The 13637-nt window shown below is 37.4% G+C and overlaps 1 protein-coding gene across 5 annotated transcripts in view; it reads right to left on the bottom strand.

The window, feature by feature from the left end:
- Nucleotides 1-13637, bottom strand: part of Abcb1 (ATP binding cassette subfamily B member 1) — a 222447-nt gene that overhangs the window by 49948 nt on the left and 158862 nt on the right. For all 5 annotated transcript variants that reach the window (XM_087204488.1, XM_087204485.1, XM_087204489.1 and 2 more), the window contains 9 exons: nucleotides 10941-11112; nucleotides 9067-9180; nucleotides 8797-8907; nucleotides 8511-8636; nucleotides 8206-8409; nucleotides 7627-7797; nucleotides 1704-1865; nucleotides 734-904; nucleotides 6-152 (listed from right to left, as the gene is read on the bottom strand). In XM_087204488.1, the coding sequence (XP_087060614.1) occupies nucleotides 6-152; nucleotides 734-904; nucleotides 1704-1865; nucleotides 7627-7797; nucleotides 8206-8409; nucleotides 8511-8636; nucleotides 8797-8907; nucleotides 9067-9180; nucleotides 10941-11112 (1378 nt within the window). The remainder of the gene's footprint in view (nucleotides 1-5; nucleotides 153-733; nucleotides 905-1703; nucleotides 1866-7626; nucleotides 7798-8205; nucleotides 8410-8510; nucleotides 8637-8796; nucleotides 8908-9066; nucleotides 9181-10940; nucleotides 11113-13637) is intronic.

The following is a 13637-nucleotide window of genomic DNA, read 5'->3' as shown; positions in this document are numbered from 1 at the left end:
GTTACCCCGATAATCCTTGAAAATATTACTGCAAATGCTGGCTGCAGGCCTCCATTTACAATGGCACAAAATATGCCCACCACAAAATAAGGCCATTCTGTTAAATTCAGCTTTAGAATCCTCCAGAAGGAAACTGAAGGTATATTTTCATCCTAGAAAACATAAAACATTACAACAAGCTTATTTTTTAAAAAGTAGTAATGGATATTATGTTGTACAGTTCGAACATATGTACAAATATAAAAAGTAAATGTACTCAGGTACAACCACCGAATGATAAATATAAATGCACTGTATACCTAAAATGTTCCAATAAAAGAATTTTTTTAAAAAGTAAATATACTCTATTTTTCTTGGTGGTTTCCCCTTCCAAAAAAAAAGTGCTAACAGATTTTTATAGTACCCTTTTGATTTTTCAGAAATGATGTTTCAACAAAGCTTTAACTCTTAGTCTGGCATTTAGAAGATGACAAGAATATATGTAAGTACTCATAAATCATAGAACTTTTATGTGATTTCTTGATCATGGTATCTCCCCTGCCAGGTAAGCATTTTTTGTGATTCCTTACTCTCAAATTTTAACTGATTAAAAAGCATTGACATTTTGGATTATGAATCTCTCTAAACAACAGGAGAGGAGGTTCTGAAAAATCGTTTCTTGTTCCCACTCCTACAGTAGTACAAGCCCACCCAGCTAGGAAGACACAGGACACAAAACTCTTGTCTTTCTTACTAGGTCCTCTTTTGCGCTAAGCCTTCTGTCTTGGCCTTGTGATCCAAGGGTACTCCTGCGAGTTGATCTTCTTATTAGACTGGATCCTGAATCTTTTGAAGATACCAAGGCATCAATTTCACTTTTGGATTCAAAAATTTCATTTCCTAATTCAATTTCATTTCCTCCTGTCTAAAATAAACAAGAAATATGAATCAGTTTGGTAGACAGAGTTAACCAATGAAAATTAATAATTCAACATCAGACAGCAAGGAAACAACAATTTAAATGATAATAAGAAAGGATAGTGTTAAACCACTATTAGTTTTGGTATAATATACTTGAAAACGAAAATGACTGAATAAGAAGGATTCCCACTGGGTATCCTAAAATAACGTATTTCTTCCAAATATTTTATGTAGTTGTCTTCCTTCTGTGAGTATTTGGCTCAGCCAAGTTTGTTTTGAACCACAGCAGACAACAGAATATGATTCAAGACATAATGTGAGTCATATTTGTCATTAATAATTTTCTAGGAGTCACATTAAAAAATGTGAAAAAGAGGTAAAATGAATTTTAATTATATATTTTATTTAACCTATTATATTGAAGATATTGTTGATTCCAATGATATTTTCATTTCCACATGCAGTCTATCATTAAAATCATTGAGATAGTCTGCATTCTTTGTAATAGACCTTGCTTGGATTTTCTACTTACAACATTTCAATTCAGTTCAACCTCCATTCAAATGATCAGTAGCCACTCGTGGCTAGTGGCTCCCATAGTAGAGAGCTTACCTTTAAACCTTTTATACTTTCCTTTATCCTTCTTACATTCTTATCTTTTAAGAAAAAAATTCATCTTTTCCTTACTCCCTTATTTTTCCTGTTTTTCAAGATAATCACATCAAATAACATTTATTTTCAGCACTATCACAGTAATATCAGTTTAGAACTAAGATAATTTAAGAAAATTTGAGGTACTAGACCTGCATTGTGACAAGTTTGTAGTAAACGCCTTTCTCTTTCATGAGTTCCTCATGATTTCCTTTTTCCACAATGACTCCATCTTCAAACCCGGCGATGACATCAGCATTTCGAACTGTGGACAAGCGATGAGCTATCACAATGGTGGTCCGGCCTTCTCGGGCCTAAAGATACAGAAATTTGGCTTTTTAAAGCATTAACAATTACACACACAAAAAAACTCATTCACCTAATTTATATTTATCACTACTTTAGACAGTGTAAACTAGAAAAGCTACAGAAGATAGTCTCTGACCTCAATAAATGTATAGTCAATTGATATGTGTCGAATGATGTTTTACTACAATGTATATAAACACACATATAACATTTATGTATTAATGTTATGTAGGTCACTGTTTTACTTAACATTAATCAGGCTATACAGTATTTGCAGTAATAATCAGACCTTTATTTAAAGTAACAAAAACCTACAGCCCAGGCACTGACCAATCAAAAAAGCACAGGCCAGGGTGCTACATTCTTATACAAAAGCCTGTGAGCAGGCTTATGAGTCGTAACATGCTATCTCAAAGGGCCACCTGCTGGATCAAGACAGACTGTAAATATAAGACTACAAATTCTAGCCTTTATTATTATACTGACCTGAATTAAAATATTGGTTCCGCCATGTATAAATTTTTATCCAAGTCTTTTATCCTGTGAGGCTCAGTTTATTCTTATGTCAAGTGGGGATATCAGTACTTATTTCTTAGAGTAGGTCTTGTTATTAAAAATATACTACACATAAAAAACTTAGCACTGTACTTAGAGAAACTGCTTAATCAATGATATTTGTTTCTAGTTGAAAGCAAGTGCTCTATAAACGTTTTTAAATGGCCCATTTCATTTTTTTTGGTGCCAATTTTTAAATACTTTTATTGAAGACATTGCATTTCCACTTATAATACAGTGCTTATAAAGTGCAATGTTATCTTTTCCCTGTGCACATGTTCCATGTTCAAGTATTGAGAATGCCCAGTACTTTACTGTAGCAGTTAAACTTTAACAACTGCCACAGAATTTGCTACAAATTTAGGTCCTTCGATGTTTTATTGTGTGGAACAATGCTAAATCTATACTTAGGGTTGGCTTAATCAACCTCTTCATTGGTAGGCCCTGAGGAAGCACCACCAGAAGGAGGAGCTCCACCACCAGGGAAGACCCCAGGCATGCCTCCAGGCATACCATTAGCACTCTGGTACAGCTTAGTATTGATAGAATTGCAGACTTTCTCCAGCTCCTTCTGCTGACGTTCAAATTCTTCCTTCTCTGCAGTCTGATTCTTATCCAGCCACTTGATGATTTCATTACACTTATCAAGAATCTTCTGTTTATCTTCATCATTGATCTTGCCTTGAAGTTTCTCATCTTCAACAGTTGTTTTCATATTGAAAGCATAGGACTCCAGTGAATTCTTGGAGGACACCTTATCCCTCTGCTTCTCATCTTCAGCTTTGTACTTCTCTGCTTCCTGGACTGCTTCTCTATGACCTCCTTGCTCAAACAGCCCTTGTCATTAGTGATGGTATTCTTGTTCTCTTTCCTTGTACTCCTGTCAACAGCAGAGACAGTGAGGGTGCCACTGGCATCAATATCAAAGGTGACCTCAATCTGAGGAACACTAGGGGGTGTAGGAGGTATGCCTATGAGTTCAAACTTGCCAAGCAGGTTGTTATCCTTAGTCATGGCACGCTCACCTTCATATATCTGAATAAGCACACCGGGCTGGTTGTCAGAGTAGGTAGCGAAGGTCTGTGTCTTCTTGGTAGGAATGTTAGTATTGTGTTTGATAAGGACCATCATGACTCCACCAGCAGTTTCAATACCAAGGCAAAGAGGAGTGACATCCAAGAGCAGCAAATCTTGAACATTTTCAGACTTGTCTCCAGACAGAATGGCTGGCTGAAAAGCTGCACCATAAGCACCAGCCTCATCAGGGTTGATACTCTTATTCAATTCTTTCCCATTGAAGAAATCTTGTAGAAACTTCTAGATCTTAGGGATATGGGTAGAACCACCCACCAGGACACTGTCATGGATTTGTGACTTGTCCGGTTTGGCATCTTGAAGAGCCTTCTCTACAGGGTCCAGAGTGCCACGCAACAGGTCAGCATTTAACTCTTCAAATTGAGCACGAGTAATGGAGGTATAGAAGTCGATTCCTTTGTAGAGGGAATCAATCTCAATACTGGCTTGGGTGCTGGCAGACAGGATTCTCTTAGCTCGTTCACAGGCAGTACGGAGACGGCGGACAGCTCTCTTGTTCTCACTGATGTCTTTCTTATGCTTGCACTTGAACTCAGCAATAAAATGGATGACCATTCGGTTGTCAACGTCTTCTCCACCTAAGTGACTGTCTCCAGCTGTAGATTTCACCTCAAAGATTCCATCTTCAATAGTGAGGACACATCAAAAGTGCCACCTCCTAAATCAAAAGTCAGCACATTTCTTTCAGCTCCAAGCTTTTTGTCTAAGCCATAAGCAATAGCAGCAGCTGTTGGCTCATTGATAATTCTAAGTACATTCGGACCAGCAATAGTTCCAGCATCTTTGGCTGCTTGATGCTGAGAGTCATCACAGTAAGCTGGCACAGTAGCCACATGGTTGGTAACAGTCTTCCCAAGATAAGCTTCAGCAATTTCCTTCATCTTTGTCAACACCACAGAAGATATTTCCTCTGGATAGAAGCTCTTTGTTTCTCCTTTGTATTCAACCTGAACCTTGGGTCTGCCTGCATCATTCACCACCATGAAGGGCCAATGCTTCCTATCAGACAGGACTACAGCATCATCAAATCTTCGTCCAATCAGACACTTGGCATCAAAAGCTCTGTTGGTGGGGTTCATTGCAACTTGATTTTTTGCAGCATCTCCAATCAGTCATTTCGTGTCAGTGAAAGCAACATAACTTGGGGTGGTTCGGTTTCCCCCATCATTGGTGATTATTTCCACCTTCCCATGCTGGAAGACACCCACACAGGAGTAGGTGGTGCCAAGATCAATGCCAACTGCAGGTCCCTTCGACATGGTTGCTTGAGTGTAGGCCTGGTTCTACTGGCAAAGAAATCACACAAAAGCCTCCAAAGCTGCCGGCAGGTTCAATGAGCCCAGTATCATTTGTATTTAATTAAAAACAGGCACATAAACAGAACTTATCTAAAATTTCTTAAACCTTTGTAACTTTCCCAATGCTTGTGATTACTGTCACTATTTGTCTCCAGTAAGAAGCAATAAAATTTAAAATAAACACATACACAAAGACACCACAAACCAGATAAAAAAGAATTTTTAAAAATCCTGAAAAGAAAAACGAGGAAAATGAGAATACAGTAACTAGAAAGAAAAAACAATGCACCAATTCATTGGCTGTTTTGAGAAAACAAGTGCATGTGAAATTAAATCCCACACTTTGTACTCTAAAGAAAAATATATATATTTTTTGTATTAAATTCTCTTATTGGTACATTGTAGGTATACAACACAATTACATTTCTCATTGGGAATTGTACCTTTATATAATGCATCTTGGTTCTTAGTTTTTCCCCATTCCTAGCCCTCCCTTCACGCCCTCCACCCTTCCCTATTTACAAGACTTTATTTCCATTTTTTCCATTTCTCAGCATTTTTCCTTTCCCTTCTTTCCTTTCCCCTGCCCCTCCCACTACCCCTACCCCTTTGGACCTTTTCTTCCTATTTTGCATTATCGATTATTCATTCTAATCATTGGTACATTTTAGGTATACAATATAATGGCATTCATCATTGGAAATTTGCACCTCTACATAGTCTCTCTAGGTTCTTATTTTTCACCCTTGCCCTGCCCTCCCTTCAACCCCTCCATTCCTCCCTATTTACAAAGATTTTGTTCCTATTTTTCCATTTTCTCATATTAATCCCATTCCCTTCTATCCTTTCCCCTAGACCTCCCACTTCCTTCCCCTTTGCCCCTTTTCTTCCTATTTCACATTACCTATTATACATTTAGTCCTTATTTACACTTTCAGTTTCTCACCCCAGAGAAACTATTCAGTATTTACACATCTGTGTCCTATTTATTTCACTTAAAAGTATTGCCTCAATGTGCATCCACTTAGCTATAAATGTCTCTAATTTCTCATTTTTTATGGCTGAGTAGTAGTCCATTTTATTAAAAAAACACATTTATCCAGTCTCCAGTTGATGGGCATTTGGGCTGCTTCCAAGTTTTAGCTATTACAAACTGTGCTGCTATGAACATGGGTGCACATATATCACTGTGGTATGATTCTTTTAATTCTTTGGGGAAGATACCCAGTAGTGGAATAGCGGGGTCAGATGGGACTTCCAGTCCTAGTTCTTTGAGGTATCTCCATACTGATTTCCACAGTGCTTGCACCAGTCTACACTCCCACCAGCAGTGGAGCAGGGTTCCTCTTTCCCCACAGCCCCACCAGCATTTGTTATTGGTTGATTTCATGATAGCAGCCATTCTTTCTGGAGTGAAGTGTAATCTCAGTGTTGTTTTCATTTGCATCTCTCAAATGACCAGTGATGTTGAACATTTTTTCATGTATTTATTTGCTATTTCTCCTTGTCTGAGAAATGTCTGTTCATTTCAGATGCCCATTTTTGGATTGGGTCTTTAAATTTGGGAGGTCTGATCTTTTTAAGTTCTTTATAGATTCGAAATAGTAGACCTTTGTCTGAGGAAGAGCAGGTGAAGATTTTTTCCCACATTGTGGGTTCTCGTCACACTGCTGGTGCTTTCTCTTGCTGTGCAGAAGCTTTTTAATAAGAAGAGATCCCATTTGTTGATTGTTTGTGCTAGTTCACGGGCAACTGAGGTTTTGTTCATAAAATCTTTTCCTACACCGATGTCTTCAAGGGTTCTACCTAACCTCTGTTCCAACTGGTTCAGAGTTTCTATTTCAATATTTAGATCTTTAATCCATTTTGATTTTAGTTAAGAAAAATATTTTAAATGAAATCTTTCAAAACTGTTTTTATTTCTAATTTAATACATGGTTCCACTTTAGAATAAAGTGAAAACAAAGATAAGGAAACAACAGGAAAATACTGATTGAAATCTCAGATATGCTATGGCAAAAAAGCAGTCATAATCTCATCTGCTTCTACTTTGGTTCACAGAATGTTTGGCAAACTGCTTTTCACTCCCGCAATAATCTACTGATAGGATGTTTAAAGGAACATAAAACATTTTATTGTTGGAGAGAGGAGAATTGTAAGGAATGTGGGTTTATCTTTGAAACTTTGTGACAGTCCTACCCAAAGCAGCTTTGGTTAAGGTCTGTACATTCCCTGTCCTCACAGAGGTGGCATGGTTACTGTAATATATGAAGACTGACCACAAAGAGTCTGCCTGAACAGAAGGAGCACACTCAGACTGTATATGGTGAATAAGTCTTTCATGTACTATGGAATTGCAAGAAGGTAGTTATGGTTAATATCTAGCTATCCCCCAAAGCTTCATGTACTTAGAGGTGGGGCTTTTGGAGGTAGCTGGATCATGGGTCTGTGATACTGGATTAAAGATGCATATCATTAGATTAACCCAGTAATTAGTTTAGAATAGTTCTGGGTGTAGCTGAATGGACTGATTGAGGACAGAAGCCCCACCCTGAGTCTGAGTGGCACAACCAATAGGCTTGTAGACTCTATTGGATAAAAGGGAAAGAAGGAAAGCTAAGTGCTTCCTGCCTGCCATGCCATGAACTGTTTCTCCTCTAACACCCTGAATGTCTTGGAGGCCTAATACTTTCATAGGTAAAGGAATCACCTGGGGGAAAAAAATCAGAAATAAAAAAAAAATAAATCAGAATAAAAGAATTAACAAGATAACGCTATTATCCTTAAGACCAGCTGGTGCGAACCAGGGCTCACAGACCTTATCCAGGGCCACCTGGACCACTGCTTCACTCTCCGTGTCCAACGCTGACGTGGCCTCATCCAGCAGCAGGATCTTGGGGTTGCGCACCAGGGCACGTGCTATGGCGATTCTCTGCTTCTGTCCACCACTCAGCTGGGCCCCTCTCTCTCCAACTAGGGTGTCAAATTTCTACAACAGAAAAATCACCAAAGACAGAGAAAAAGAACAAGTTTTTTCACATCACATTTTAAATTGGGAAGTGATCCCATAAACCACCCAAGCCTCACAGGTAATAAAATCCCATTCTTTAAAATCTGCAACATTGGGCCGGGGATTTAGCTCAGTGGTTCCGGCACCTGCCTCGAAAGCACAAGGTCCCAAGTTCGACCGCCAGTACCAAAAATAAAAAAATAAAAAAATAAAATCTGCAACATATAACCACACTTTTAAAAACTGTTATCTACCACTAATTGATCTTGCCACACACAAGGTAACCTTGATTTCCATTCTTAGGCTACTCCTCCAATTTGTAGTAGCTTCCTAATTTCATATGGATTATAATGGACCAGAGCTCTCTGCTTTGAAAGAACCACTCACATGAGGCAGTTTCATGATGAAGTCATAGGCGTTGGCTTCCTTGACAGCTTTCTGAATCTCATCCATGGTGACATTTTCTCGACCATAGCGGATGTTTTCAGCTATCGTGGTGGCAAACAGAACAGGTTCCTGACTCACCACACCGATAATTTCCCGCAGATACCTCACATTTATGGTCCTGATGTCCTGCCCATCAATAGTGACCTGAAATAAAAAACGAGTGAGATTTCCATACACTTGCAGTTGAGACCACAACACGAGAAGGATCTGCAGCGGTGACTGCTGAGGGCCCAAGTCCCGCTCACCGTGCCCTCGCTGGGGTCATAGAGCCTCTGCAACAGCTGCACCGTCGTGCTCTTCCCACAGCCGCTGTTTCCAACCAGGGCCACGGTCTGCCCACTCTGCACCTTCAGGTTGAGGCCCTTCAAGATCTACCAAGGCAAGGGAGAAGCAGACTTCAAGACAATTCACACAAACAGATACAGGCCACATTCTATTCAATACTAGGCTAAAGTACACATGCATTTTCCTTTCTATATATCTCTTAGTGTCAGAAATGTTTCATCCAACATATTGTTTAGTCATTCATACCTTGACTTCTTTTCGAGATGGGTAACTGAAGTGAATATTTCTAAATTCCAAATTTCCCTTAATATTGTCTGGTTTGTGGCCATTTGTTGAGAAGCTGTCAATGCATGGCTCCTACACAGAATCAATGTTCAGAAGATCAGTAAGTTAATAAGTTACAGTAACTACCTCTTAGTGACATTTTGTGGAGAACAAGATAAAATGATAAGAAAATTGAAGAGATTTTCTCTAAACAGAAAATCTGTTCTTAGCGACAAGCCTGCTCAGACTTACATTATCAACTATCTTGAAGATTTCATAAGCTGCTCCTCTTGCATTTGCAAATGCTTCAATATTCGGAGATGCCTGTCCAATACTAAAAGCCCCAATTAATACAGAAAAAAAGACCTGAGGAATGTGAAGGAAAACCATCAAGTTACTTGGTGTTTACTATATATATTCCATACTTCTTTCTTCCATCATAACTAACTCCATTTTTAAATTGCAAGGCAATGTAAGAATATGAATATTAAAAATACTTTAAAAGTTTATAACTAAGAGTAAATTTTAAATGTTCTACCTCAACAATATTAAGGTGATAGATGTTAATTAGCTTGATTTAATCACTCTACATTGTGTGTATATATATATATATATGAAAAAATTACATTATACTGTACAACACTAATACAATTATAATTTGTCAAGTGAAAGTAATATAAATTTTTAAAATGTAAAAAATTTTAATGTTTAAATTCTTTTATTTAGTATATTAACAACGCACAATTGGCCTCACTTGATCAGTGAAACAGTGATGTAAATAAGTGGTCATAATATCATAAATAGAACATTTTTGTATTTCTTCAATGGCTTAGAATTTTTATTTAGATCCCTGGGAAGGCAAAATGGGACGTAAACACTTGTTTCTGTTTCTATTAGAAGTTAAGGCAAACTATTGTCACTATTCATTTTTTCCTAAATCATATGGGAATTACATTGCCTAAAAGTTTACACAGAAGGAATTTGGCTAAGTGATTCTACACTCATTATTTCACATTCTACGACAATACTCAAAGGGAGGGCACACACTTCACACATCGATTTGACGGAAGAGGTAACAGGCCTGCAAGATTTAGGTGACTGCCCTACATAACACAGCTAGTAAGTGCAGACCTGGAATTTGAACCACACCCATCAAATCCTATACTTACTCTTCTGGATACCTCTACTCTGTGAAGCAGATTTGGATTCCAGGAATACTGAATTTAAACTGCTTATTTAGGACTGAGGACATAGTTCAGTGGTAGAAGCACTCATCTACCATGAGTGAGGCCCTGGGCTCCACCTCAAGCAGAGCAAAATAAAAATAAATAAAATAAAATAAACTGCTTATCTACTTCACAGTTAAACAGTATACATCTATGATTAGAAATTCTGGTAAAAGCCACTCCTAAACTAACAGTGTCAAAATGTTGGATGAGGCAACTATTTAAAAATAACAAGAGGCAATTATTACATTGATATTACAAAACTGAAGCTTGAGAAAAGGAACTGTTTTAATGGATTCAACAAAACACAGTTTTCCACAGGTATTTATATTTATGCTTGACCTTAAAAAATTAAATTAAACTATGTGTTTTACCATTTGTTTTGTGAACAGTAAATTGGAAAACAAATGTGAAGAGCCTACCATCAGATTTGGCACAAAGAAATGATTTCATCATATCAAATCCATGCTAGAGAGATTATTAACATTAATACTGGTCAGCCACAGGAAAAACTATGCAAGAGATGTAAAAAAAAGAGAAGATTGTTTGCTAGATGCATCTAATTCCCTTTCTACTTTTTATTTTTCTTTCTGTTTTATCTTCTGTGGAGCTGTGGATTGAACCCAGGGCTTCACGCATACTGAGCACCCACTGTAACACTGAGACATATCCCTAAGCCTTTTTATATTATTTTTGAGACATAGTCTTGCTATGTTGCTGGCCTCATATTTGGCAATCCTCAGCCTCCCAAATAGATGGAATTACAGCCCAGTGCCACCTTACACGTTTCTAATATTCCATTGTTTTTCAAAATATGTTCTTCTCAAGTTAAACCAATACTGCTCAATTTCATTGACATTTTTGGTGATGATTTCTTTTTATAACTCACATATAACTTACAGTGAGTACTTTTCCAATAGAATATTCACCAGACAGGACCAAGGTGGTCCCATACCAAAATGCCAGTGCATAAGATGCATACATCAGCAGGAAAGCAGCACCAATAGAAATGTTGGCTGTGACAGCTTTTTTAATCCCAATTCTTTTAGCTTCTTCTAAATTTTTATTGTACCTGGGAGAAAGAATGAAAATTATCACATACATCTATACATTTTAGGAAAAGTATGTCAATATAGCATGATGGTATTGAGGAGTTACAGTGTGCCAAGCCCTGTACAGTTAGTTACTACTCCTTCTTCCCCTTGTTGTAGACAGAAAAACTGAGGCTTACAGAGAGCAGTTTGTTTGTGAGGAAATTTGAAAGCTCCAACCTTGGCCTTAGCAAGATCAAAATAAGTGAAGCAATATTTTGCAAACTTCTGGAAGATATATTTTCATACATAAAACAAAATAGAACCTATGGGAAAAACTTCTTCAAAATCTGTATGCCTCTGTCATTAATTAACATAATGGAGATATAATACCAGAAAGTACTACGCAGAAGAAAGTAATTTAAATCTCTGAACCTTAAGGAAGTTTAGAGCGCCGGGGATTTAGCTCAGTGGTTCCACTGCCTACCTTGCAAGCGGAAGGATCTCCCAGTTCAGTCCCCAGTACCAAAAAAGAAAACAAAACAAAAGAAGTTTGGAGAGCCTGATCTTTGTTCTGCCTCCCTCAAGGACTGTTTTAAGGACCAACTGTGAGATTACTTGTGTGAAAGCATTTTGAGAGCTTTCAATTGATATGTCATATTTGTATATTGAAATAAATTGTAGTACATGTTAATTCCAAACATATGTATTTTAAAAGTCACTAATCCATAAAAATATTTTTACTTAAAAATATGTGATAGCTTATCACTGTTCATCAGTGTCTCCTTCTTTTATCCTTTCTCCATACTGCCTACACATCTTTCCTAGCATTTGTCATTCTGTGCCAGGTGGAAGCTAGAAAAAATGGCTCTTGCATGTGGCTTGGGCCACCAGAGACCTTCGGGCTGCAGTGATTATGAAAACCAAAATGTCAGTACAAGGATAGCCTTATACCCGGTTGACAGCACAAAAGTCTTGGAAAGCATCCATTAAGACTGCTTGGAACTAATATAATGAATTCTATAAAAGGGGCTGAAAACAAAGAAGTGAACTGAAAAACCAAAAGCCAATGTTGCGGTCCACTGACATATTCTTTTTCAGTTCTTATGAGTTATTTTCCAAGTGATACTGTAAGCACAATAAAATCTTGGATTATGAGTAACATGTTCTGCAAGATGAGCAAACATTTCTAATAAATATTAGTGATGTCTTGCAATGCAAGTAGTACATGATGCCAAAAGGTACATGTTCACAACTGAGCTAATGGTTCCTTCCCCTGCCCCTTGGGATTATGGGCACTTCTCTCCCAAGAGCAAGAGATTATGGAAAATATCTCCTCTGTAGAGGAGGAAGAGAAATAGGCAGAGGAATTCCTCCCTTCAGATGAGATTAGGGAGATGTGTAAAATGTGGGAAACAGTGCAAAATTATGTAGAAAAGCACCACCCAGTGGGAGCTATAAATCTGTTTAAGGACAAGGCAATGTCACATTTCCACAAAATCCTCAAAAGGAAGCAAAAGCAAGTGTCATTGGATATGTTCTTTCTTAAAGTTGCATGAAAAGAAAAAAAGATTCCATTGAGCCAACAGACAGCGGTGATCCCGTTAGCAATAGTGAAACTCGTTCTACACAATAACCCTCCTCTCTCGTCTCCCTTACACCAGCCAAGAAGGTTTTCAAAAGTAACTACAGGTTAATTTGTTTATTTTTCTTTATATGTTGTATTTTCTTTATTGTTTTGTATTATATTACAGTTTGTAATCATTTTTATATAACTATTTTTGGGTTGTGGAATGAATCATGTGAGTTTCCACTATTTCTTATGGGGAAATTCACTTTGATATATTAAGCGCTTTATATTACAACAAGCATGTTCATGAAATGAATTATGCTCACAAACCAAGGGCTTTACTGTACTTTTAAATCTTTGAAGAGTGAACAATTTCTATGTTAAAGATAAAAGAAATGGTGTGTGCCACCTTACCTTCATTTGAAAGAAATACAGCGCATTATTCACCTCAAAAAGATAAATGGATATAAGAAAATAGGGCTGAAGAGTCATACAGAAAGGATAACTTTGAAAATATAGAACACCAAGGTGAAATTATTAGAAAAAAGACAATAACTGAGCCTTAAATCTATCATTATCCTATTATCAGAACTCTCTGAAGAACCTAGAGCACTGCCTTGCAAAAAGCAGCTCATAATTGTTGAAATGAAAGAAGAGTTCTACAGCGGATTCATATTTTGTTGCCTTTGATCAATTAAATGCATCACTATATCACTGCAAATATCTATCAATTTTTGTTAGAAAGTTCTTTCATTTGTATGTACAGTAGAGTTCAAGCCCTGCCCAGATGTGAGCAAGCAGTCTTTCTTGCCTTCACGACTTCTTCAAGCTAGATACTTTACCACAGCTACAAGAGCATGCCAAATGAAATTTACATGACAATCCTGTCCACTAAAGGCCAAATTTAAGCACATGGCTAAAATATGTAAATTCTGGCCTGCCAGCATAATCTTTGAATAAAAAATTAATTTTAATATACACATTTCATAAGAGTGT

Source organism: Heterocephalus glaber, unplaced genomic scaffold (genome assembly GCF_053883595.1).
Source record: "Heterocephalus glaber isolate CG9 unplaced genomic scaffold, H.glaber_assembly_v1.0 deba00000546, whole genome shotgun sequence".
NCBI lineage: Eukaryota > Metazoa > Chordata > Mammalia > Rodentia > Bathyergidae > Heterocephalus > Heterocephalus glaber.
This window is presented reverse-complemented; position numbering and strand designations above follow the sequence as displayed.